Source organism: Hypanus sabinus, chromosome 7, assembly GCF_030144855.1.
Source record: "Hypanus sabinus isolate sHypSab1 chromosome 7, sHypSab1.hap1, whole genome shotgun sequence".
Lineage (NCBI taxonomy): Eukaryota > Metazoa > Chordata > Chondrichthyes > Myliobatiformes > Dasyatidae > Hypanus > Hypanus sabinus.
Window position 1 is genome coordinate 79,770,725 of NC_082712.1, and position 27,279 is coordinate 79,798,003.

The 27,279-nt window shown below is 43.6% G+C and overlaps 1 protein-coding gene across 4 annotated transcripts in view; it reads left to right on the forward strand.

Annotated features, from left to right (window-relative positions):
- LOC132396899 (arf-GAP domain and FG repeat-containing protein 1-like) overlaps window positions 1-25,209 on the forward strand; it is a 138,138-nt gene extending 112,929 nt beyond the window's left edge. For 3 of the 4 annotated variants that reach the window (XM_059974970.1, XM_059974966.1, XM_059974969.1), the window contains 6 exons: window positions 4,407-4,551; window positions 8,535-8,602; window positions 8,879-8,959; window positions 17,104-17,337; window positions 22,190-22,284; window positions 23,975-25,209. In XM_059974970.1, the coding sequence (XP_059830953.1) occupies window positions 4,407-4,551; window positions 8,535-8,602; window positions 8,879-8,959; window positions 17,104-17,337; window positions 22,190-22,284; window positions 23,975-24,034 (683 nt within the window). In that variant the 3' untranslated portion in view covers window positions 24,035-25,209. The remainder of the gene's footprint in view (window positions 1-4,406; window positions 4,552-8,534; window positions 8,603-8,878; window positions 8,960-17,103; window positions 17,338-22,189; window positions 22,285-23,974) is intronic. The other variant, XM_059974967.1, reaches the window with a different exon arrangement.
- Window positions 25,210-27,279: the final 2,070 nt, after the last annotated feature.

A 27,279-nucleotide genomic window follows, 5' to 3' on the forward strand; every position in this document is an offset into this window, starting at 1 on the left:
TCACTATCAGTGACAAAAATCACTGCTTTTTGAACATAACCACACAACTGACACTATTTAAAAACCGTTTGCCCTAAGCAAGGCGTAGTGTCTTCACAGCTTCACAAGTGCATATGATTGACACTGGTTGGAACCTGTTTGGCAATAGTCTCTTACCCATTTAAATGGCATAGTGTCCCAAATAAACAAAAGGAATTTTGGCTATGTTCTTGATTAGTTTTTGCTCTTTAAGAGTTGTCCCAAATACAAGGAGTCCCAATTAACTGGAATCCACTGTATTTATAAGTTTTCATTGCAGCTTGTATTTGCAAATTTTTGGTTGCCAGGGCTGTGGACATATCTGCCCCAGCTTTTGTCAGTACTGCTCTTTCTTCATCAAATAATCCAAATTTATCTGTGCTCCGTTGCCCGGACCTGTGAATCCAAGTGAAGCTTATCAAAAGATAACCTTCTGCACCCATTCACCAGCTCAGCTTGCCTCCTCCTTCCTCACTGGGGAAGCTACGGCTCTGGGTCAGGTCTCACCACAGGTGAACGTTGAAATCAAATCCGATTATGTTCAGGCCTTTTGTGGGCTGGCACCAGAACAAAATGACTGAAAGATGGTAAAGCTCCAGGGAAGTTGGGGGCTGCCCTTGCAGGCATGTGTTTCTCTACTTGATCAGTTCCCAGTACTGTCTCATTGCCTGCTTTTTGTGCTTGGTTTGATAAAACAGCTGTGGAGGCCAGTAATGCCATGATCACTGTCTTGTATCTGCCCAGTTCTCAGGTAATCAGCTGCAGAATGAAGAGATGTCCAGCTGTCGTTGGTCTCTAAATCGGGGTTTCTGACTTTCTTCGCTGCCTTCCCCCCCAACTAGTCAGTGCATAGGCTGATAGTCTCCTCTGGTCCAGCTGATCATTTCAAACATGTAAGATCCAAATTAAGCTGCAGACAGGAACTTGAAAACTTGGTAGAGAACCTGCACAGTGTCCTGGATGCAGTTGGGAAGGGACTGGACAAGGGGGAACAGGATAAAGTCAACGTGAAGATGAGGTGGTGGGTCCCAGGGATTTACATGTTGTTTGAGTGTAGTTTTTCACTGATTCTGTTGTATTTCTTTGCCCTACTGTGAATACCTGTAGAAAATGAAACTCAGGGTGACATGTACATAAGTTTTCTTTGAACTTTACATTTAAAATGAAGATTAGGTAGGTTCAAACCTCCACCTTTCACGCAGAATCCATCCTTAATCCTTCCTGTTGTGTAGAATGCCAAAGGATCAAGCCCCTTCCCGTTAATTCCTATTTTATAGAATTCCATCCCATTTATTCCCATTGCATAGATACCAGTGGATCAAATTTCTGTTGTACTCAATTCCCTTCCCTCACCTGTATAGAATCCTGAATGGGTCGAAACCCTTCCACTTCATTCACACTTGAATAGAATATTGGAGTCAGAAAAGGTTGAATATCAACGGCATATGTCATGAAATTTGTTTACTTTGTGGCACCAGCACAATGCAATACACAATAATACAGAAAAAACTGCATTAAAGTGTGTGTATATACATTAAATAGTTAAATAAGTCGTGCAAAAAGCAGAAGTTTAACAAAAGCAGTGAAGTAGTGTTCATAGGTTCGATGTCCCTTTAGAAATTGGATGTCAGAGGGGTAGAAGCTGTTCCTGAATCACTGAGTGTGTGCCTTCAGGTTTCTGTACCTCCTTCCTGATGGCAGCAGTGAGAAGAGGGCATGTCTCGGGTGTTTGGGGTCTGTAATGGCAGACACTACCTTTTTGAGGCATCATTCATTGAAGATATCTTGAATACTACAGAGGCTCGTGCCCATGATGAAGATGACTAATTCTACAGCTCTCTGTAGCTTGCTTCAGTCCCATGCAGTTGACCCCCCCCCCCCCACCTCCGATACCAGACACTGATGCAGCCAATTGGAATGCTCTGCATGTACATCTGTAGGAATTTGTGAGTATTTTAGGTGACATACCAAATGTGCTCAAACTCTTAATGAAATACAGCCACTGTCCTGCCTTCTTTATAGTTGCATTGATATGCTGGGAGCAAGTTAGAACATCAGCGATGTTAACCCCCAGAAACTTGAAATAACAGGAGTTGTCCATGTTAATTTTTAGTAAATATTTTTACTGCGGATGTACCAAATTCTAGTTCTGATCCTTCTGAGGCGTCTGTCAGTCAGGGTTGATCATGGATGTTGCATCCTGGCTGTCTAGATACGCAGCCCAGGCCAGTACAATTTGGAGAGCAAGCGACCCTTCTCAACGGACCTGTTGAATCCAAAGGAACTGCAGAGACCCAGTGGCATTGCAGGAGTTGATCTCAACATAGGGCAGCCTTAGTGACTCCAGCTCCTGATTTTTCCCTCGGTTTACTCCTAAAGTCTTCCCCTTGAGTGGGTATAGCTGCAAGGCAGTGGAGGTTTGGTATCAAAGTTTTCCTTCTAGGTGAGCCTACAAGCCCCATCTGACTGAAGCAACTAATTTTTAGTTGCCAGTAACCAACCCGCCTTTGCCCCTTCTGTCAGTAGAAACGGTTCTGCCAGGCTTAGTAGCTAAGCCACAAGTTGAGCTGGACTTGGTTGTCAGGGGCTGTTTGAGACGCATGTCATTGGGGTTATTGTTATCCCCATTACCTTCCCCGGCTATAGCAACCCGAAGGAACCAGTTCTGATTTTTTAACCACCTAAGTATTAATAATGTCTATGCTAAACTTGCCTTCCATGGTGCAGGGTAGCAATCTGGATTCAATATTTGACTGATTGTGTGGTGATTCATCTTCAGTGTAATTCCTTTTATGACAATTCTGGCACCTCTCTGCATTCTTTTCTGGAGCAGAGCATAGATTTATTAGTCACAGTTTCTAAAGTAAATGTTATTATCCAAATACACACATGTCACCATATATGACCCTGAGATTTACTTTCCTGTGGGCATACTCAGCAAATCTATAGAATAGTAACTATAATAGGATCAATGAAAGATCAACCTGTGTGCAGAAGATAACAAACTGTACAAATGCAAGTATAAATAAATAGCAATAAATAATGAGAACATGAGATAATGAGACAAAGAGTCCTTAAAGTAAGATCATTGGTTGTGGAAGCATTTCAATGGATGGGTAAGTGAGTGCTGTTACCCCTTTTGTTGTGCTTATTCCCATTTGTAAGAGGTAGTAACAGTTCTTGCACCTGGTTGTGCGAGTCTTGAGGCTCTTGTGCTTTCTACCTCAGCTTGGGTGCTGAAGATCTCTAATGATGCATGCTGCTTTCCTACAATGGCGTTTCATATAGATGTGCTTAATGGTTGGGGGGGGGGGGGCTTTACCTTGATGTAGGATTTACCTTCTGAAGGATTTTCCATTCAAAGGCACTGGTGTTTCCATACCAAGCTGTGATGCAGCCAGTCAATGCACTCTCCAGTACACATCTGTAGAAGTTTGTCAAAGTTTTAGATATCATGGGGATTCTCCACAGAATCTGAAGGAAATAGAAGTGCTGTTGTGCTTTTCTTTGCAATTGCACTTACATGCTAGATCTCTGAGTTGTTTTGTGCCCCTTTCTATGAAATCATTAAATTACCATCCCATACCAATCCTGATTCATCTCACACCCTCAACCTCTGATTCAAGCCTATTCCAAACTGCTTGCCTCCTTCCCACCATTTACCTTTTGTAACTTGAGTTCATCCATAACCTGATTACACATCACTCTGAATTCTGTTCATCCTCTGCTGTCGATGTTTACTGTTCCTCATCTGACAATGTCTTTTCAAATCCCTGTGTGGCCTTATCCTACCCTGTCTTGGTATAGTGTGGTGCCATCCTCCCTCATCTCAGATTCCCATCATTGTACCTTTAGTTGGTCTTGCTTTCAGTTCATTGGGCCCCAGGTACTGGAATTTTTTCACTAAACTGCTTGCTGTCTCCCTCCACCTCTGTTAAGATGCTTCATTGGACCTATCTGGTTTTGCTTATGATCTTTATTTCTGGTTATGTGAGTCAGGGTACAGATTTTGTTAAGGTTTCTGTGCAATGTCATGGGATATCTTGCTTCATTAAAGAGTTTTTATAAGCACAGATTTGGCCCTGACTTGGATATTCTCCTGATCAAGGTTGGGGAGATGGTGGATATCCAGTTGTTTGTGCTGGAATAATAAACTTCAGGAGTGAGAGGAGGGAGGTTTCAGATGAAGGGATGGTGAACCTGTTCCCGCCCATCCTTTCCAATCCTGTAAGCGCTTTCGACCTGGTGCCATTGATTGAGGTTCATTGCCTAGGGGCATACAAGTACGTTTAGAGGAGAAGTGATGTATGTGGCATTACATCCCATTTCTTTCGAAGGAAAAGAAAAATGCATAAGTTATATTTTCCTGTACCCTTTCTGAGCTGCAGGTGGTCAGATGTCCAGCTTCAGTTTCACCTCTTCAGTCTCAACCGGCCAACCTACAGTCTCATCGAGCCAATATGCAGGAGCCGAGTATAGTAGCGTCTTCAGTATTGGAGTGCCTTCAAGTCATGCCAGTGCTGCCACTAGCAGGTAATGTGTGAAGATTACACCTCCCTACCTGCCTTCCATTTCTTGCCGTCATCATGTTTGTTATATTGAGTGCTGTACCATTCAGCTAGGTCTTCTAAATATACAGTAACAACCTACAACAAACTTGAGTGGATCAAGTTATAAGAGCATTTATTACTTGCAAGGGTAAGTCTACATCCATACGTTAAGTTGTCGCTAGTTAGCTTCAATCTTACAGCTCAAAACAGATCATTTTTATACGTGTACAGAATCCAGTAATTCATCTGCTTCATACCTCTGAGGTCATTCCATCCCTTTGTTGCATTCCTGACTTATCTTGCATCCATCTTGAATGAATGGCATTTGTCTTTGAGGCTTCTCCCCAACAGGTGTGTTCTGTTTTTCTCTGCTTTCAATCATGTAATATCCAAACACTCCCTTCTATAAGTCACTTTATCTTTGCAAACAACTTCTCCCAACAGCAAAGCACTCTGGGATCACACAGGATCCATTTTGTCACATTGCATTTTACAAAAGCTATAGAGTAATTAAGACTTAAGGGTTACAGATATTTCCACAACCAATGCAAAGGGATCCAATACCTAGTTATTGGAATTTACTGAACTGTAAAAGCAAGTCGGCAGCCTGTGTTATGTTGCTGTTTATATTTCTGTCTACAGTTTGCTGCCTTCTTGACTGCTGTTCTCAATTCTTTCACAATGTGCTATTCCTTTGAATTGTCAATACCAAAGCTTTCTCAAGCATGTTTGGCAACCCGTAGTACAGACTGAAGCTCCTTTCTACTCCGTCCCAATATACACTTCCAGGGCAGGGACATCATGTGTTAGATACAGAGTGAAGCTGTCTCTTCACTGTCCCATCAAACACTCCCAGAGTCAGAAACAGAGTGAAGCTCCCTTGACAGTGCTTTATAAAGTCTCAACGTTACATCCTTGCTTTTATAGTTCTTGTCTTCTTGAAATAAATCCTAACATCGCAGTTGTCTTCCTCACTACAGACTCAACCTGCAAATTAACCTTTAGGGAATCCTGCACAAGTACTCCCAAATCCCTTTGCACCTCAGATTTTTGTATGTTCTCATCATTTAGAAAATAGTCATACTTTCATTGTGCACGACTATACACTTTCCGACACTATTTCATCTGCCACTTCTTTGCCCATTCTCCTAATCTGTTTAAGTCCTTCTGTAGCCTCTCTATTTCCTCAAAACTACTTCCCCTCCACCTATCTTTGTAACATCTGCAAACTTTGCAACAAAGCCATCATCATCCAAATCATTGAAATATGTTGAAAAAAGAATCGGTCCCAACACAGACCCCTGTGGAACACCACTGGTCACCGGCAGCCAACCTGAAAAGGCTCCCTTTAATCCCAATATTTGTAGAGAGGATTGTGTACAAGGAGTATGAAACTCTTGAATTCATTGGCCAAGGCATTAAGTGCAGGACTGTGTTGATGTTGTATAAAACATTGGTCAGATTGTAATGCCACAGGAAAGATGTTGAGATAGTTATTCTAACAAACTGATGGATTGTTATATTTGTATGACATGCTCTCTAATCATTCTAATAATGATGTTCGAAAAATCAAAGAACAGTATATGATCCTTTTTAGCAACTAACAATCATGCAGTCTTAAAGCAATGAAACTTAAGCATAATTAAGTGTAAATTAAGCTGTAATGAAGCAGTCAACAAAAGATATGATATCCATCCATCGCCAGCCCAAACTGCCCAGAACAAATCATGATTATGTGACTTATTCCCTTTGCTTTTCCCACACCTCCACTCACGGGACCAATTACCATTATAAACATAATAAATGTGCAATACAATACAATGCAGATAGAGAATAGATACATGGCTCTGACAGATGTGATTGTTAGAGAGGGTGCAGAAAAGTTTTACATGCATGTTTGCCTGGTTTGTGGAAGAGAGATATGGGATAAGGGAGGTCTGTTTTCCCTGGAGTGGAGGAGGCTGAGTGATGTGTTAGAGGTTCATAAGATTATACAAGGCATAGATAGGGTATATAGATTTCCAAAGCTGGGGTGTCTAAAACTGGAGGGCATAGTTTAGGAGAGCATTCAATTATGTTGAACTCAGCAGGTCAGGCAGTATCTATGGAGAGGAATAAGCAGTTGAAATTTTGGGCCCTTAATCAGGAATGAGCTGCCAGACAAAGTGGTGGAGGCAAGAGCAGCACAATCTTTCAGGGGCATCTGAATAGGAATCAGAATCAGGTTTAATATCACCGGCATATGTTGTGAAATTTGTTGTCTTGCGGCAGCAGTACATAATAAAAACAGTAAGTTAAGGTAAGAAGTATATTTATGCACTCAGACCCTGCATAACACTACCCTGCATAGTGCAGATTTGTTACAATGTGGTTATTCAATTCTTTATTGAATTTTTTTTAATTACAAAAATTCATTTTAAACAATACCTAAATCTTCTCAAGCAGCCTCTATTACAGCAAACATTCTATCAGCCAATGAGAGTGCTTTACATATGCTCTGAGCCAATCATGTATTGGTTCCCCTGCGGCTGTAAACGTTCATGCCCCCTCGCCAATTTATTCCATTTTTTTCCACCCGTAATGTCTGTAAAATGGCCTGCAACTTCCAGTGAAGGTAGTATATCTAAGATGTCTAGGGAAAGCATTAGCATTAAGTTGAAACTGCAAGTGATACACCATGAAGGTGTTATGGTGGTGATGTTGAAGTTAGTGCATTCTTATGGTGAGAGCCTCAATAACGAAGAGCTTCAAAGATTGGCAGAGCAGCACGTCCTGAGTGAATCTGAGGACACTGGTGGAAAATAGGAAACACCAACAAGAAACCTCACCACAAAATTATCCAGCACTAGCATCACCACAAATCATGGACCAGTTCATCCATAGCGACCCTTACTGGGAATGAAGCAATAAGGCAAAGAGAGGTGTTCACGACATGATTTTCTGCTACCGAGAATTGCTTCATGAGAAGAAACTTAAGAGAAGGCAGTCAAATCTTAATGTACACTAAAAGAAGCCAAAGTTAGAGGAGGACCCGCAGTCTGGTTCTTTCTCTGAGATGTAACAACCACCCACTTCCCTCCACTGCTGCTGCGATGTGTTGCTGCTCCACTGATGTACAGGTTAGGCCTATTTGTGTGTTTGTCACTTCTCAAATTACTGTGTATACATAAAATAATACCATATCTCAAATCTGATTTTTTTAAAAATCAGGCACACATGTCCATTTACGTAATGTTATAATGACCACGCATAGCGCTCCACCTCTGAGGAACACATCCTCAGCCTTAAGTGGGATCTGAGTGTATTAAAAAGGTTAAATTAAATAAATAGTGCCAAAAGAGGGAAAAATGTAATGAGGTAGTGTTCATAGTTTTAACGTCTTTTCAGAAATCTGATGGTGGAGGGGAAAAATCTATTCTTGAAAGTTGAGTGTGTATGTTCAGGCTCTTGTACCTTCTTCCTGATAGTAGCAATGAGAAGGGGATATGACCTGGATGATGGGTGCCCTTAATGAGGGATGAACAGGAGTTCCTAACCTCTTTTATGCCATGGACCAATACCATTAAGCAAGAGGTCTATTTCCTTGCTTAGAGGGAAATGGAATTAACACGAGCAGGAGCGGTTATGGTAGAAAGGCATGACGGATCCCATTTCTTTACTGTCATCTCTATGACTGTTCTGTTGCAAATAGGTTCTGTACAGAGTAAAGCTCCTTCTGGACCATTCCATCACACAGTCACACACCGTGGGACAGCATGGTTTAGATGCAGCTAAACTTTCCTCTACATACACACTCTGAGGGCAAGGACTGCAGGGGTTGGACCCTAGTAAAGGTCCCTCTACACAATCCTATCATAGTTCCCAGGGCCGGGTTTCCTGGCGTTGAATGCAGAGTAAATCTCCCTTTATATTGTTTGAAGGTGTCGGCAGTCACTAAAGGATCTGCTGTTCTCATTTGGTTTTTAGTATCTCCGGGACTGGAAGCCAAGTGCCTACACAGCAATCCACACCAAGCAGTGCATCCAGCTTTGGAGGTAACTTTTATAAACAAGTTCACCTTGAATTTCCCTTCTTTCCTTATAACTGGTACTCCTGGTATTCCTCCCTGTTCTGATGGGTAAACCCGCTTTGCTTGAATGCTGAGAGGGAGGGAGTGTTACTATTTGTAAAGGTCCTTGACCTGCTGGGATATCTGAGCTCATGCCTTCCTTGGTGAATTGTTTTCCACAGAGCATTAATCAACTCTCTCCCTTGTGTTTTTTTTCTCTCTCTTTCTCTCTTTCTCCCTCTCTGTCTGCCCTGCATTTCAGCTTTCAGTAATCCATTTGCTGCTCCTGTCGCACCGCAAGCAGCTTCTACCAATCCCTTCCAGACCAATGGGATGGCGCCAGGTGAGTGTGTAGCCTGCGTCTGATCGGCAGAAAAAGAAAAACACTACCTTTAGGAGGTATTCTTTAGGAGGTATTCCCACCTGTAGGAGCCGTGAATCTATTTTCAGTCTGTATTGTATGTTGTGTTGCACGGTTATTATGGGTAATTTGTCATTTGGGTTGGGGCGTAGTAGAAGCGAATGAGTATAGTTATGTAGTCAAACTTTGTTTTGGTTGGTTTAGTTTAGTTGAGAGGGAGTGACCACAGGGTGCTTTTCTTAATCACTAATTTGAGCACAAATTGGTCTTGTATTGCTAGTTTAGTTTAGTTTGTTTTTTATTGCTACGTAAGATTGTTCGTCTTTGCTGGCTTCATAATAAATGATCAAATGTACTTTTCCAACTTGGAGCTTAGTTACAGTTGCAAGAAAAAGTTTGTGAACCCTTTGCAATTACTTGTTTTTCTGCATTAATTGCCCATAAAATGTGGTCTGATCTTCATCTAAGTCACAATAATAGACAAATATAATCCACTTAAACTAATAACAAAAAGTTGTACTATTCACATCCTTATTGAACACATTGTTCAATCATTTGCAGTCCAGGCTGGAGAAAGTATGTGACCCTTTGCATTTGCTATCTGGTAGAACCACCTCCAGCAGCAATAAACTCCCAAGCATTTCCTGTAGCTGCTGATCAGACTTGCACAACGGAGAAGAGGAATTTTAGACCATTCCTCCATACAAACCTGTTTCAGTTCATCAGTATTTCTGGGGTATATTGCATGAACAGCCCTCTTCAGGTCATGCCACAGCATCTCAATTGGGTTACGGTCCAGACTCTGACTGTTCATTCCAAAACACAAATTTTCTTCTTTTTAAAGCATTCTGTTTTTGATTTACTTTGGTGTTTCAGATCAGTGTCTTGTGGCATCATCCAACTTCTATTAAGCTTCAGGGGACAGACCACTACCCTGACATTATCCAGTGAAATGTCTTGATGCAATTTTGAATTAATTGTTCCCTCAACGATTGCAGGCTGTCCAGGCCCCAAGGTAGCAAAGCAGCCCCATGATCCTCCTTCCACCATGCTTCACATTTGGGATGAGATTTTTGGTATTGGTGTGCAGTGCCCTTTTTCTTTCCAAACATAGATTTGTACAATTCTGCCAAAAAGTTCAGTCTTGGTCTCATCTGTCCACAGAACATTGTCCCAGAAGCGCCATGGAGCATCCAACTTTGAGATGTGCAGCAGTATTTCTTTTTGGAGAGCAGTCATTTTCTCCGTGGTGTCCGTCCATAGACACCATTCTTTTTCAGTGTTTTCTTATAGTGGATAGAGACTTTGACAAGTTATAGAGAGTTCTAGAGCAGGGCTTTTGCTGTTACCCTTGGGTTCTTTTTCACCTCTTTCTGCATTCATTGATTGGAACACCTGACTGCAAATCACTTTTGTAGAAGGCATTACCACAGAGGTTCGCATACTTTTTTGAGCCTAGTCTGATTGTTTAAATGGTGTACTCAACGTTATATTATTGTGACTTGATGAAGATCAGACCACATTTTATGAGTAATTAATGCAGAAAACCAGGTGATCGCAAAGGGTTCACAAACTTTTTCTTGCAACTGTCATTAAAACGATATCTTTGCAGCACAGTACACACTGTGGGTGGGCGGGTTGTAGATACATCTCTACCTTCCCTCCGCTAGCCTGCAGGTCACCCTTGGGCTAGGTGTAGCTGTGGGCTATGGGAACTTGGCATCTGGTGACCCTTTCATCACTCAGCAACTCGATCTCAATTGTCAGACAGGAGGCTTATTGCGCTATTTGACTGAGAGAGTGCCAGAGGTATGTGTAGAATTACTGAAATTTGGTAATGTCTGCTTAGGCAAAACAGCAGATGTCTAACTCCATTTGTTGTACAGAGGGACCTCGGGGTCCAAGCAACACAAGCAAAATGTCCAGCAGGCCAAGCAGCATCTATGGAAATTAATAAATAGTTGATGCTTTGGGCCAAGACCCTTCATCAGGACAGGAAATGAAGGGGGAAGACGCCAAAATAAAAAGGTTGGGGGAGAGAAAGGAAGGTGATAGGTGAAGCCAGGTGGGTGAAAAAGGTAAAGGGCTTGTGAGGAAGGAATCTGATAGGAGAGCAGAGTGGACTAAAGGATAAAAGGAAGGAGGAGCGGACCCAGGGGCAGATGATGTGCTAAGCAGGTGAGAAGAATTAAGAGGCCAGAGTGAGGAATAGAAGGTGAGGGGGTGATAATTTTTTTTAACTGGAAAGAAACTATCTATCTTCATCTCATCAGGTTAAAGGCTACCCAGTTGGAATATAAGGTATTGCTCCTCCACCCTGAGGGTGACCTCATCTTGGCACAGGAGGAGGCCATGGATCAACATGTCAGAATAGGAATCAGAATTAAAATGTTTGGCTAATAAGAAATAATGCTTTTGGCAGATGGAGGTGCACAGTGAAGCAGTTCCCTTGGGGTTTAAGTTCATAGTTCCCTAAGAGGGGCAACACTATAGATGGGGATAGTAAGGGAAGTGTATGGCGTGCCTTCATCACTAGGGATGTCAAGTCCAAGAGCCAGGAAGCCATGTTACAGTTTGGTTAGGCCGCACTTGGAGAATTGTGGGCTGTTCTGTTCATCCTGTTGGAGAAAGGGTGTGAAGTCTTTGGAGAGAGCGCTGAAGAGGTTCAGCAGGATGCTGCCTGGATTGGAGGGGTTGAGGAGAGGTTGGACGAAGTTGGTTTCATTCCTCTGGAGTTGTGGAGGCTATGGTAGAGGTTTATAAAATTATGAAAACACAGGCAGCACAGCAGAGTAGCGTTTGGCAGATCCCTTTACCGTGCTAGAGATCACCGATTGGGATTCAATTCCTGCCACTGCCTGTAAGTGGTTTGTACCTTCATTCAGTGACCATGTGGGTTTCCTCCAGGTGCTCTGGTTTCTTTCCACATTCCTAAGGTGTACGGGTTAGGGTTAAGGCTATGTTGGCGCCAGAAACATGGACACGCTTGCGGGCTGCCCCAACACAGTCCTCATTAACTTACCTTGACATTATGTGATGCATTTTAATGTATGTTTCAACGTAGGTATGGCAAATAAAGCTAATCTTTAGATAGGGTAGATGGCTGGTATCTTTTTCCCAGGGTTATAAGGTCTAATACTAGAGTGCATGCACTTAGGGTGAGGGGGAAGCAAATTCAAAGAAGATGTTCAGGAAATCAGAGAGCAATGGGTGCCTGGAATGTGCTGCAGGTGCAGATATCGCAGGGACATTGAGAGACTCTTAGGTGAGAATGTGAAATGTGCAGAGTACGGAGGGATATTGACCATGTGCAGGTGGAAGATATTAATGCAATCAAGCATCTTTAGTTTAATTAGCTTGGTTCAGCATTGTGACCTGGTGCTGTACCATTTCATTATCCATCCTCTCCTTGACCACCTCCCCACATTCAATTCTCAAACCAATGGTCACACACTGACGCAAATTGCAAAGCATTGGTTGAGGCACCAAAATAAGAAAAGTGCCGCCAGAGTAATAAAATGCATATTTCAGCAGTGAAGGCTTCATGCAGGTAATCCACGTAAGGCTGTAAGGACACTGCATGGAATGATAGTACGTACATACTCAATGGACCGAATGGCCTAATTCTGCTCCTATGTCTTATGGTCTAATAGTATTAAAGAAGGAAGAAGTGGTAGTCAAAGGATTCAAAGTATATTTATTATCAAAATATGTATAAATTATACAACCTTGAGATTCATCTTACAGCCACAAAGTAAGAAACCTGAAAGACCCAATTTAAAAATAGACTTAACACCGACTGCACAGAGAAAGAGGAAGAAACAATTCATGCAAACAATAGCAGCAAGTAACAGCATTCCAAAGCAAATTGAGAGAGGTTTCGAGGGACAGTTTCAAAGCTTATAGCCAGCGGTGAAATAAAGAAATCAGATTACTAATCGGGAAGGTACTTTAGTGATTAAAATACAAATATCCAATTATTTGCTTGTTATTATTAACAATGTGAAGTGGTGGCATCTTGCCTGATGCTCTTAAGATCTTTATAAGTTCTTCAGACCACCTAACAACACAATGTATGTGTTGGTGATTGATATATGTGCTTTGTCCTCTGTGCCCCAATCTTTGCCATCATAACGATGGTGAAACTACTAGCATTTGTCATTGTCACTTAGTGACTCCGACAGGAATCAGCAGTGTGCGCAGCAGCAATTTAAATATGGAAATCCAGATGCCTGCTGTCAGTGATTTCCTGCTCCTTTACAGGGTGTGATCTTTTTCAACCTTCTCCAGTATAATCTTCGGTATTCAGTGATCTTTTGAGAAGTTCAGGTATTTATTCTTGCTGCAAAGTTCCCTGAACGTGTTCTGCTCTGTTGCATGAGGTGTGGTTCAGTTTTTAATGGTGTACTAAACATAATTACTGCTTAGCTCCCTTGTGGAATCTAAAAAATAAACTAATTTAAATGTGTAGATTTTAATTCCCTCATAACTACTTCAAATTTTACTGATTTTAAAATAGTATTTTTTGCAAGGGATTGATATTTCAGCTTCTAACAATCATATATGTTCCGAACTTTATTTTGTATGTTGTGTGATGTTTAAAGTGTACTGTGTTATCTTTCCTGTCTGTCCAAAGTCTTTAGTGCCTTTATATCATCATTATGGCTGGTCCTCAGGACTTCCCAAGAACTGGTGCTTGAAAGCAAATGATGATGGTTATAGTCCTTCCCACAAAAATGCTAAATCCTTGTTTGGAGGTCAGCGTGAAACAGCGCTGTCAGCAGAATCCAGGTCTTTTTGGAAGAAGGTAGCTGGCAGAGACTTGTTAACGCAGAGGCAGCTAAAATTGCTGCTTGCTCACTTAGCAGTGGTCACTTGAACAGTTTACAGGAATATAGGGTCTGATGCAGTGCTGGAGGTGTTCAAGTTTATTGTGATTGGCCTGCCCAGGTATAAATGCCAATAAAATAACACACACACAATGCTAGGGGATCTCAGCAGGTCAGAGACCTATACCTGACCTACTGAGTTCCTCCAGCATATGTTTGTGTGTTACCCTGGATTTCCAGCACCTTTTGCATTTACAATAATGCCATTAAAATGATATCTTTGCAGCACAGTACACACTATGGGTAGCGTGGTGGAGATACATCTCTATCTTCCCTCCACTAGCCTGCAGGTCACCCTTGGGCAAGGTCTAGCACCTGAACTGAGGTTTGGGGCTCAATTGTCAACTCTACTCCAATCAGGGTCAAGTGAAGCAATGGGAATAGGTGGTGGGTGCTCGTATGAGCAGCTGGTGTATATCACAAGTCCTGGTTATGTGACCACTGACGCCGGATGGACAATCTCTGAAAAATATTGGGTAGATAGGGTGGTGAAGAAGGCTTTTGGAATGCTGGCCTTTATATATCAAAGCATTGAGTACAGAAGTTGGAATGTAATGTTAAAATTGTACAAGGCATTGGTAAGGCCAAATTTAGAATATTATGTGCAGTTCTGGTCACCGAATTATAGGAAAGATATCAATAAATTAGGGAGAGTGCAGAGACGATTTACTAGGATGTTACCTGGGTTTCAGCACTTAAGTTACAGAGGAAGGTTGAATAAGTTAGGTCTCTATTCATTGGAGCGTAGAAGGTTGAGGGGGGATTTGATCGAGGTATTTAAAATTTTGAGAGGGATAGATAGAGTTGACGTGAATAGGCTGTTTCCATTGAGAGTAGGGGAGATTCAAACGAGAGGACATGATTTGAGAGTTAGGGGGCAGAAGTTTAAGGGAAACACGAGGGGTTATTTCTTTACTCAGAGAGTGATAGCTGTGTGGAATGAGCTTCCTGTAGAAGTAGTAGAGGCCAGTTCAGTTGTGTCATTTAAGGTAAAATTGGATAGGTATATGGACAGGAAAGGAGTGGAGGGTTATGGGCTGAGTGCGGGTAGGTGGGACTAGGTGAGATTAAGAGTTCGGCACAGACTAGGAGGGCTGAGATGGCCTGTTTCCGTGCTGTGATTGTTATATGGTTATATAGTTAATGGCTGAGATCACCTGTCTTGTAAAGACACTGCCCAGAAGAAGGCAATGGCAAACCACTTCTGCAGAAAAATTTACCAAGAACAATCATGATCATGAGACCATGATCATCCACGTCATATGTCACAGCACATGATGATGACATTATAACATGACAAACGGAAACTTAAAACTTACACAAAGCTTAAAAACAAAATGAAACAGAATGGCACAAGAGTATGTTGAGGGAAATACAGTCTGAGGTTGTTGTTCCGTTCCACGCCTTGTGGAACATCGGGTGACAATCTTGCCGCTTCTTTAGCATTTTTGTCTTGAGGCCGAGTTGCTAGCTCAATGCTCAACCCAGTACAGATGGAAATTATGCAAGGAGCTGGCCTGGTTCGAACCCAGTACCACTCGCCTTGAAGTCCGTTGCAGATGCCACTACACCACCATAGTCTGAGGTCGTGTTGTAGTTTTTCAGGTGGGTTCAAGAGCCTGGTGGCAGTGGGAAGAAGCTGTTGTCATACCTTGAGGTGTGAGTCCTCAGGCTTCTATATCACCTGCCTTGATTGTAGCATCAAGAAGAGGGTGTGACCCAGATGGTGGGGTCCCTAATGATGAATGTGCCTGTATGGCACAAAGATCGATCGATCCACTCTCTCCGAGCCTTGGCTTCAGACAGACCAAAGAGACAACGAGCTGTACTGTCATTCTGTTTCATTGTTGTGCAAGTTATGTGAATTTGCATTTCTATTTGTCACCGTGCTGCAAAAAGATGAATTTTAATGGCATTCTCATTGTGACGAAAGACCTAGCTGTGAATGGTTGGGATTCAAGTCTTGGCTGTAGTAATTGAGACTAGAATCAAGACGAGATATGAGACGGAAACAAGGACAGGGTTCAAACTAGACGCTAGACAAGAATCCAAAGTAGAGCTGATGATTGAGCCCCAAACCTCAGTTCAGGTGATCCTTAAATATTAAAGTCCTGGCTCCAAAACATGGCTGCCAGGACTTTAATATTTAAGGATCAAAGCAGGCCGAATTCCTTAAATGAGCTGTGCCACCTATCCCTATTCTGTAGTCAAAGTCTAAACCCCGGAAATTGGAGCAGTCAGGTGTGGGTCGTAACATCATAAACACAAGAGATTCTGCAGATGCTGGGAATCCAGAATAACATACAAATAATGCTTGGGGAACTGAGCCGGTCAGGCAGCATCAAATGAGTGAAAGTCATAACTTCAGAAGCTGGAGATCTCAAAAAACCCAGAAAAGGCTGGAAATACTCAGCTTGACCTGTAACATTAACTGTCTTCTCATCCCACAGGTGTGTGGCCTGACCTGCTGAGCTTTTCCAGAATTCTCAGTTTCTGTAAAAGGGATATGGCACTCAGCTTTCCCTAGTGGAGGGAACTAGTTCTTGGACTATGGGATTCATCGTCTTTTTCCACAAGGCATTCAGGGGTGTCTCATTGAAACTTAACAAATATTGAAAGGCCTTGATAGAGTGGATGTAGAGAGGATGTTTCTTATAGTGGGGGGAGTCTAGAACCAAAGTGCATAGCCTCAGAATAGAATCCCTGTAGAACAGAGATGAGAAGGAATTTCTTTAGCCAAAGGGTGGTGAATCTGTTGAATTGTCACAAGTGCCTATGGAGATCAGATCATTAAAGCGGAGATTGATAGGTTCTTGATTAGTCAGGGAGTCCAAAGTTATGGGGAGAAGGCAGGAGAATGGAGTTGAGAGGGAAAATAAATTAGCCATAATTGAAAGGCAGAGCAGACTCAATGGGCTGAATGGCCTACCTCTGCTCCAATGTCTCACGGCATTGTTTTGCTATTAGAATGCAGTGTGGTAGTTGGGTATGAAGGGATGAGACACCATCACCTAAATGAAATTGCAGAAACTAACAGACTTGCAGAAACAATCGTATTTTGGGCTGGAAGTCATAGCGGGTTTGTACCTTCTCCAAGATCAGCCCAGTCCAAAGTATGCCCTTAAATATCATATTGTATTCAGTAACGTTGGAGTTCCCAGTTGCATGCAGCATTGAGTCTTCTGGATCCAGGCGATTCTGTACCCTGATGCTTGTCCCTTTCCCCTCTTGCTCCAGTGTACGGTGGAGTGCCGGCTGGGTATGCGTCGGTCCCAGCCACCTCGGTCCCTGGGAGCTTTGCAGGATTTCAGCAGCACCCGTTCCAGCAGCAGCAGCCCCAGCAGCAGCCGCAGGTCTTTGCTCAGCACGAGCAGCCATTCGCAGCCCAGCAGGGATTTGGCCAGCAGCAGCATGCGTTTGTCCAGCAGCATCCCTTCCTGCAGCAGCAAGCCTTCAGCCAGCAACAGAATGGTAACAAGCAGCACGTGGATCTACCTCGTAGAGTACATGCATCTCTTTAATGTAGCATACCTGCATTTAAAATCATTTACACTGCTGGTAGAGAAACTAATCTCTGGAAGGTTACTGTATTTACTATAAGATGTTCCCATTTAAAGTCAAGGATGTTGTTTTAAAAACGAAGGAGGTTCAAGGGATTGGGTTGTGAGGTTGGGCAGGTTGGGACTTTATTCCTTGGACTGTTGGAGACTTGAGAGTTGAGCTGTATAAATTCCTGAGAGGCACAGATAGAGTATATAGCCACAATCTTTTTACTGGAGTTGATAGCGTAGATAGCCACAATCTTTTCCTTATATTTGATAGGGTAAATAGCCACACAGATAGGATAAATAGCCATAATCTTTTTCCTAGAGTTGATAGAGATGATAGCCACAATTGTTTTCCAGGAACTGAGGAGCCAAGAGGGAAAATGAAAGGGGGGAGGTTTAATTTGAAGCTGAGGAGCAACTTTTTCCACAGAGAGGATGATGTGTTTAGAACAAGTTGCCAGAGCAGGGGTTCACAACCTGGGGTCCACAGACCCCTCTGATAATGGAAAATAAGGTTAGGAGCCCCTGTGCCAGAGGAAGTGGTTGAGGCAGGTACAATTATAAAGTTTGGACAGAAACATAGATATGGAAGGTTTAGCGGGATATGGATCAAAAGTAGGAAAATGGTACCTACTTTGATGGGCATCTTGGTTGGCATGGATGAGTTAGGGTGAAAGGGCTTCAGCTCGAACTCACCTTGCCAACTTTATGGACTCTACAAACTGCGCTACTCTGCGCTCCTCCCCCTCTCCCCCTGAATTAGGTTACGGATAATTTTATTAGACCAAGAAATTGATAAAAGTGGACACAACCACTTGAAGATAAACGAGTCTCCAGACAATGAGAGCTGTTTCAAAATTCGACATGCAGCATTTTTCTTTGTGGGAACAACTATCAAATGTGGAGTCCATTAAAACGACCAGGTAGGTACAGTGTACAATAAAGCATGAAAGAAAAAGTTTGTTAGACACTGAGGTAATTAACGTTGAAAGCATGGAAGAATATTGTGAGTGCGGGCATGAAATTATAGGGAAAATTAAGAAAGCAAAGGGAGGGTATGAAGAACCATTATGAAAGGAAGTCCAAAGAAGTGCACACAATAATTAAAGAACATGTGTGGCCTTTAGGGTCAGGTGATAGAGAGTGTGGGTAAAGATCTTAGCAAAATGGGAGCATTGTTGTATTGTTAGTATCCTTTGAAGTAGATAAGACTCCAGTTGTGGGTGAAATATAACACAGGGTGTAGCAAGAAGACACATGGGAGGAAACTCCAAGGCCCTGAATATAATTCCATTAATCCTTCCGGCAGGGTGGTGATACATCTCTATCAAAGGAGGTGTAAGCGCTCCTTCCCTCCGCTAGTCTGCAGATCACCTTTGGGCAAGGTGGGACACCTGCTTAGGTGCCCCCTACTCCACTTTGATCAGGGTCACATGAAGCCATGGGAATAGTTGGTGGATGGTTGTATGAGCAGTCCTGACGCTAGGCAGACAATCTCTGAAGTATATTGGCTGGGGTCACCTGTCTTGTAGAGACACTGCCCAGAAGAAAGCAATCACAAACCACTTCGGTGGAAAAATTAGCTAAAAACTATCATAGTCATGGGACCTTGATCATCTGTGTCTACAACACAGCACAATATCGACTGATGAATCCTTTCTGACAGCAGGAGTGGCCCCTGAAGGAAGGGATGAATTGGATAGTTATAGATAAATTTAAGTTTGGTAGTGACCAGATTACAAGAATCACTTCTGAGCGACTGGAAACCTTTACTAGGAAAAGTGAAATTTAGTGATGGCCAGTCAGATGAGATGAGTTAAGGGAAGAACATGACTGACTGAATTTTTTTGGATGAGATAACAAGGAAGTTTGGTGGGGTGATGTATTTGATGTTTTCCACATAGCAATGCTGTTGATGAGACCCACGTTGCAGGCTGGTCAAAACAATTGAAAAAATCACCAGATATAAGGGAGAATGGCAAATTGAATCTATAATTGGCTCATTGGAAAGAAGCAATGAGGGCAAGTTGTTAATAAATACACAAAAGAAATTCTGCAGATGCTGGAAATCCAGAACAGCACATACAAAATGCTGGAGGAACTCAGAAGGCCAGGCAGCATCCATAGAAATAGATAAACAGCTGACATTTTGGGCTGAGACACTTCTTTGAGACTAAAAAGGAAGGGGGAAGATGCCAGAATGGTTAATAAGAGCTTTTTTTCGCAACTAACAGACTGTCAATAGTGGTATTCCACAAGTTGTGGTGGTTGGAGCCTTGCTTTTTGTGGTCAGTACTAATGATTTAGTCTTAAAATAGAGAGAAAGATTAAAGATAGTTTGTAGCTTATATTAAAAAAAATAGGTGTTTAATGAAAGTGACGGGCAGGTCACCTAGGCAGAATGGTGGCAAACAGAAGTAAGTTAAGATGTGAAGCAGTATATTTGAAGATAAGTAGCAGCAAATAATGAACCACAAGGTGACAAACCTCATTGCACTACCACTGCTGTCTTGGGTTTATATGAATGCAGGTTACCAGAATGAAAACACAGTGCAGGCCAATTCAGTCCATGTCTTGACTTTTCTTTTCTTCAGTGCCAGTCACTTTAATCCCATTAACTACTTAGTTTCTGCTTTCTGATATCCCTGGGCACAGGTCCATAACCCTGCGACTTGCTGTGTGAGGAATTCTCCCAATCTTCTATTCTGAAACTCCTGTATCAGTGCCGCCAACTGCTTTTCCATGCTTTTTTAAAATATACACTCAGCACAAGCCTCACCCTTGCCAGTTTCCATTTCTGCCACCCTTAATGAGATTCCAGCAGCCAGTGAACCTTTCCCTTCCCAACAATCCAAAGAAACTTAGAAACATAGAAAACCTACACCACAATACAGGACCTTCAGCCCACAAAGCTGTGCCAAACATGTCCGTACCTTAGAACTACCCAGATTTACCCATAGCCCTCTATTTTTCTAAGCACCATGTACCCATCCAGGAGTCTCTTAAAAGACCCTATTGTTTCCGCCTCCACCGCCGCCGCCGGCAGCCCCTCGCCACTCTCTGAGTAAAAAAACTTACCCCGACATCTCCTCTGTACCTACTTCCAAGCACCTTAAAATTATGCCCTTAAAACAAAAAAACAAACAAACTATGCCCTCTCATGCTAGCCATTTCAGCCATGGGAAAAAGCCTCTGACTATCCACACGAACAATGCCTCTCATCATCTGATACACCTCTATCAGGTCACCTCATCCTTTGTCACTCCAAGGAGAAAAGGCTGAGTTCACTCAACCTGTTCTCATAAGGCATGCTCCCCAATCCAGGCAACATCCTTGTAAATCTCCTCTGCACCCTTTCTATGGTTTCCTTGTCCTTCCTGTAGTGAGGCAACCAGAATTGAGCACAGTACTCCAAGTGGGGTCTGACCAGGGTCTTATATAGCTGCAACATTACCTCTCGGCTCCTAAATTCAATCCCACAGTTGATGAAGACCAATGCATTGTATGCCTTCTTAACCACAGAGTCAACCTGTGTACTGTGGACTCGGACCCCGAGATCCCTCTGATCCTTCACACTGCCAAGAGTCTTACTATTAATGCTATATTCTGCCATCATATTTGACCTACCAAAGTGAACCACCTCACACTTATCTGGGTTGAACTCAATCTGCTACTTTTCAGCCCAGTTTTGCATCCTATCAATGTCCCGCTGTAACCTGTGACAGCCTTCCACACTATCCACAACACCCCCAACCTTTGTGTCATCAGCAAATTTACTAATTCACCCCTCCACTTCCTCATCCAAGTCATTTATAAAAATCATGAAGAGTAGGGGTCCCAGAATAGATCCCTGAGGCACACCACTGGTGACCGACCTCCATGCAGAATATGACTCGTCTACAACCACACTTTGCCTTCTGTGGGCAAGCTAGTTCTGGATCCACAAAGCAATGTCCCCTTGAATCCCATGCCTCCTTACTTTCTCATTAAGCCTTGTATGGGGTACCTTATCAAATGCCTTTCTGAAATCCATATACACTAAAAAGTGACCCATCCCTCTGCAATTCCCTGGCCTATTGCTTTAAATCTATCAGCCTTTCTGTAGGACTTTTCCATGCAATCAGGTTGTCTTTCCATCAGAAGCAAACATCCACTTGCACTCAAGCTCAATTTGGTCTTTGTGAGACCACTTCATATCAGAGTATGCCTCCATTCAGGGCACTAGGGTAACTGTGAGCTGGTTGAGCACCACAGTAGTGTAGTGGTTAGTGTAATGCTATTACAGCTCAGGCATTAGGATTTTAATCCCAGCCATCTCTGTGAGGAGTTTGTACATCCCCCTCATGCAATGGATGGGTTTTGTCCCAGTGCTTCAGCTTCCTCCCACGGTCCAAAGATGTAACGGTTAGTAGATTCATTGGCCATTGCAAATTGTCCTGTGATTAGGCTTGGATTAAATTGGGGGATTGCTACGCAGTCCAGCTGGAAGGGCATATTCCACACTATATCTCTAAAGAAATTAATTAACAACATTTGGATAGGTACATGGATAGGAAAGATTTAGCAGGGGTTCCCTACCTGGTGTCCACAGACCCCTTGGTTAACGGTAGGGCCTATGGCATAAGAAAGGTTGGGAACCGTTGGTGTAGAGGGATGCAGACCAAATGCAGGCACATGGGTACTAGCTTGGACAGCATTAATGAGTTGGGTCGAAGATCAGTTTCAGTGCTGTATTTGTGACTCTTTGCTGAATGTTTTCTCTCCTGTGTGTGTAGGATCTGGATTTGGTGCCTTCGGGCAGCCCAAAGTAATGGCGCGACCAATGGGGCCGTTGATTCAAGGAGGTGGAGCGCCTAGCAACCCATTCATGGTATGTGCCCTGCCGACCATCCTGGTGTAGCGGTAAGCTGTGTGCCTTCTCTGAGAGAGTGGGCCCAGTGCACAGTACAGCGGAAGCGGCACTGAGCCAGCACATGGGGAGTCGAGTGAAATTGGATTTAAATGACAGCAACCCTTAAGAGTACTGGGTTTGTGATGAGAGACCCTGCTGACCCACTGTCAGCTGCTCTCGTGACCATGAATGCCTTTGGAAGTGACTACTTGTTTGGTGGGATTCTGCAGGAAGCTGTTTCCCTTCTCACCATCTGCCAGGAAAGAGTCATCGAAGCATCCACCCTAAGTGTAATAACAGGAGCACATCTGACCCTTCAGTACAGCACTGACTTTAGGTATCAGAGCTGATCTTATTTTGGCCATTTTCCAAAGCCCCCATGTGCATATGTACAGCAAAGGACGGGTACAAAGAAAACTTTGTTTTCAGCAGCTTCACAGGCAAGTGGGTTCAGACAACATACAGAACATAAGTGAAGAAAATAACAATTGTGCCGTATAAACACATTGAGAGATATTCCTTAGTAGTACAAGAGGTGGTCCATAATATTCCCCTGCTGAGTTGCTCGATGCCCCTATAAATCTGTCTACTTCTGTCCATGAACATGGATGGCTCTGTGAAGTAGACACTTCCAAACTTTTCCAAGGGAAGAAATTCCTCCTCACTTTAAATGAATAATCTCTTGTTCTGGAAACATTCCCCTGGGCATCTACCCTGTCAAACTCTTTCCTACATGCCTCAATCAGGTCACCTCTGAATGCAGTGAGCACAGGCTCAGCAGAGATCCCCTTCGTGGACCAAGTAAATTCCAAACAATGCAAATGTATTTCTTCAGTAAGGGAACTGAAACTCAGCGTTTTATTCTAGGCATGGTGTTGTTAATACTCTGTTCAGGGTTGTCTGGATTTCCCTGTAAATGCCAACATTCCCATTCGTTGGCAGTGCCTGTATGTGGACTTTGTTCTTTATCTACACTCAGTGGCCTCTTTATCAGGTACCGTCCGTACACCTCGTCAACGCAAATAATCTAATCAGCCAATCGTGGCAGCAACTCAATGCATAAATGTGTGCTGACATGGCCAAGGTGTCCAGTTGTTGTTCAGACCAAACAACAAAATGTAGAAAAAACGTGATCGAAGTGACTTTGACCACGGAATGATTGTTGGTGTTAGATGGGGTGGTTTGAGTATCACAGAAACTGCTGTTCCCCTGGGATTTTCTCGCACAACTAGAGTTTGCAGAGAATGGTGCGAAAAACAAAGAAAAATACAGTGGGCAGAAATACCTTGTTACTTGAGAGAGGACAGAGGAGAAGACAGACTGGTCAAGGTGACAGTAACTCAAATAACCACACGTTACAACAGCGATCTGCAGAAGAGCATCTCTGAATGTACAACATGTCAAACCTTGAAGTGGATGAGCTAGAGCAGCAGGTCACCATAATGGGTTCCATTCCCGTACCTAATAAAGTGGCCAGTGCGTGTGCAGGGACCCAGTTCCAATGAATTCTAAAGTCTCCATTGCCACTTGAGTGAAATAGTTGTGAGGACTTGGCTAACTCTGGGTTCTAGGAAGTCTTGGGATGGATTGAGGAGGGGAGAGTATAGACACGGAGGACTAATTCCTGTATTTTTCTCTTTCTCTCTCTCTCTCTCTCTGCTTCCTGAAGAGCGGAGCCCCACCTGGACAGTTTGCAGCAGGAAGTGCATCCACCAACCCCTTCTTATAGTGACCTGTAGTACTTCCAGCATGTGGCTCTTCCAGAATCGCCTTAAACCACAGGAGTCAACCAACAGCTGTAACATACGCGATGCCAGTACACACACGTTTCTATACTTCGGTGGTGGGTGGGAGGGGAGGAAGAACCTGAGGGTGGAAACGGAGGTGTTGAAATATTTCTATATCATAGCCGTTCGATGTATTAGCAACCAAATACCAACGCAGGCTATCTCGGGTCTCTTGACGCAGCTCTGGACACTCGAGGGAAAGGGGCGGGGAGGGGGGGAGAGTGGAGAGCCAAGATAGTTGCAAGCTGCATCTCACTCAGGCACCATCTATGCAGGGGAGATTTTCACATTGCAGGCAGATGAGGCAGTGGAAGGGTTAAGTAGCCATGGGGTGGATGATGAGAAAAATCTCTGCACTCAACTCAGGCTGGGTCATGTAAGCCTTCATCCCAGTGACATTTCGTCCTTTATTTTAGCACATATGTTAATACCAGGCCATTACCCCCCCCCCCCCCCCCCCCCCCCCGAGACACCAGTACTGCACAACCTGTGCTTGACACTCCCATACACCCGTGCAAATAGAGCCAGTTTTTGGGTAGGCTGGGGGTGGAGAGGACCCTTTCAAAAGTGGGACAGGGTAGCTCTTTGACAATCCATTCTTGAAGCTGGGCAAATCACTTCTCAGAATCCTCAGACGGCATTCTTCCAAGGAACTGGAACCTCTCACTCATAAGTGAGCAATGGGGAGGGTGCCTGGCCGGCGGTTCGTAGGAGAGGTACTCGCTCTCTACTTTAAAGCTGAGGGAATATACCAGCCTTCTTGAATCTGCTGCAATAATGACATGATCTCTCATGGTTGCAGAAGCAGGGACCTTGCCTGACCCCTCTGCTGATTTGGTCCCCAGTGAGGGGGACAGGCAGGCTGTCACACCCTTTGCCTGCCCTCACCCCTTTTCCATCCCCACTCCCCAAACAGATCCCTCAGATATTTAATCCCACCTCCCCTCCTTCCCTTTGCATCATTACTTTTCCCCAGGGCCACTCTCTTCCCTTCAGTGTGGGCTGCTGTATTAGAATCTCGGGCATGTTTCTGTGTCTTTTTATTTTTTAAAATTGTTACACCAATTCTGCTGTGTTCTACTGTTCATTCAAAATATATATTTTGTTCATCAATCGATGCAGGTTGCACCAATCCTCTTGATTCAGCTCAGTCTCCAAGTCTGTGTCACGTGCACAGATGCTCAGGCTCAGCCGCATTGGCATGGATACGTGGACATAGACACACACACTGACACTTACATGTGCACACTTACACATGCACAGGCACCTGAACGTGCACTGACACTCACATGTGCACTCTCCACACGCACACCTTGTAAAGGTGCAAAAGTTGTTCCCTGTCTGGTCCAACAGACGAGAAAGGTTCTGATGGATTATTGTGAGTGTAAAGAAGTTCCTTCTGATGCAGCAGAATGCTGTCACTGGCACGTTACTCTGAGGATGCCTTGTCCACTGCCCTTCATTGCTTCTCAGTGCTGCTGGGGCAGTGAGCAGGAGATGTGCTTGTGGTTGTCCTTACAGTTGCTTTTTGCCTCCTCACCTTTTTTTGTGTGTGTTTCATCCTGATCTGGAACTTCCATTGCCAATAGGAAAATGAGAAGACTGAGTCACTCAGCAGGTTCACTGTCAAAGCACACTCTGGTCATATCTCCAGTCCCTGTGTAGGCCGGCTCCTCTCTCAGCCAGTGACTGACTGGGTGCAACTTTCTCGTTCGCCCATTTATGTAGTACGGGTCAGAGCCACTTGTATGATCCCAATAAATCAGGCAATTGCTACAATTCCCTCTATTGGCAGATCATCCACAATGTAAAGATTCACATCAATCCCAGCAAGAACAAGATTATCATCCACTCTTTTCACTTTTTATTTAAAAGCAAAAATGCTTCCTTCCAAATCTCTACTATATTTATTACTGTTACAGTTGCTCAGTGCATGTGTCTGAACCTCGCAGTCTCCCCTTCATTACATCCCAGTGTTTGATCGGTTGTTTGAACTCGCTTAAGCCTGTGGTTGGGTTGAGAAATTTCAGCCACTCTGCTTGCTCAGGGTTGCTAAACCATTGAGCTCCTTGCCCTACTTACTGTCCCTTGTTGAGGGCAAAACTCTCCATAATAGCATACTTATAACACAGATTGAGGCCATTTAGCCCATAGGAGCATGCCAGCTCCAATTCCCCCATTAGCCCTTGCGAATTATTCCTTCTTGCCTGTCCATCAACACACACGGGGGGGGGGGGGGGTGCGATTAGCCCACTCATCCTGCACGTTGGGAAGTGTGAGGAAGAAGGAGCATACAGGGGAGCCCTAACGGTCACAGGGAACGCATGTAAACTACACACATACACACACACACACACACACCAGTGAGGGCGAGATCGAGTCCACATCCCTGAAACCATATAACAGTGGCTCTACCTGCTGTGCTCCAGTGCTCTGCTTAGTTCGTAGCCTGAGCTGATTTGGTCTTTGCCCCTTAGCATCCACTGGGGGAGGGCTAGATTTCTGATGCAGTCCATGAATCACTGACATCCCAGTGGTCATGGGACAAGGCAGGAGGTTCTGGCCCAGTGGCCCTTCATTTGCCCTGCTCCATCACAAACCAAGCCTTGCTCAGGACTGTTGACACAGTGGAAAGCATTCCATGATTTTGATTCTTGTCATTGAAACCCATCTCTGGATCAAAGTAACATTGAGAAGGACGTAGGGAGGGAGGGGGATATTTTTGCAGAAATCTCCGAGTGTGCCTGGACTTGAAGCCAGATAATGGTCCTGTGGACACCCTGACAGAGACTGTTTAGAATGACCTTCTAAGTGAAAAGGTGGTGATAATTAATGCAATCCTTCTGTGAGATCACGACCTTCTGTGGAGATGGTGACCATTGCCCTGTGTTTTGCTTTGTCCTAATCGCCATGGAGACAGACCAGGCCTGGGGTCACAAGAAGCCTGCAATGCTCACCCATGAGTGCTTGGGTCTTGTCACAGTTCCCACCACACTTGAAGTTGTCACAGTTATGGCCCAGTCCACAAGAAATACTACATTTGTGGCATGGACGCAGTGTGATAGAAGCAGCTGTTTTTGTTTTACAAAAGTTTGGAAGATGGGATCAATCCGTGCAAGCTGTGTGGAATAACAACTTTTTGCCGCCTAAGTTTAATGGAATCTTCCATGAAAATTGAAGCTCAATC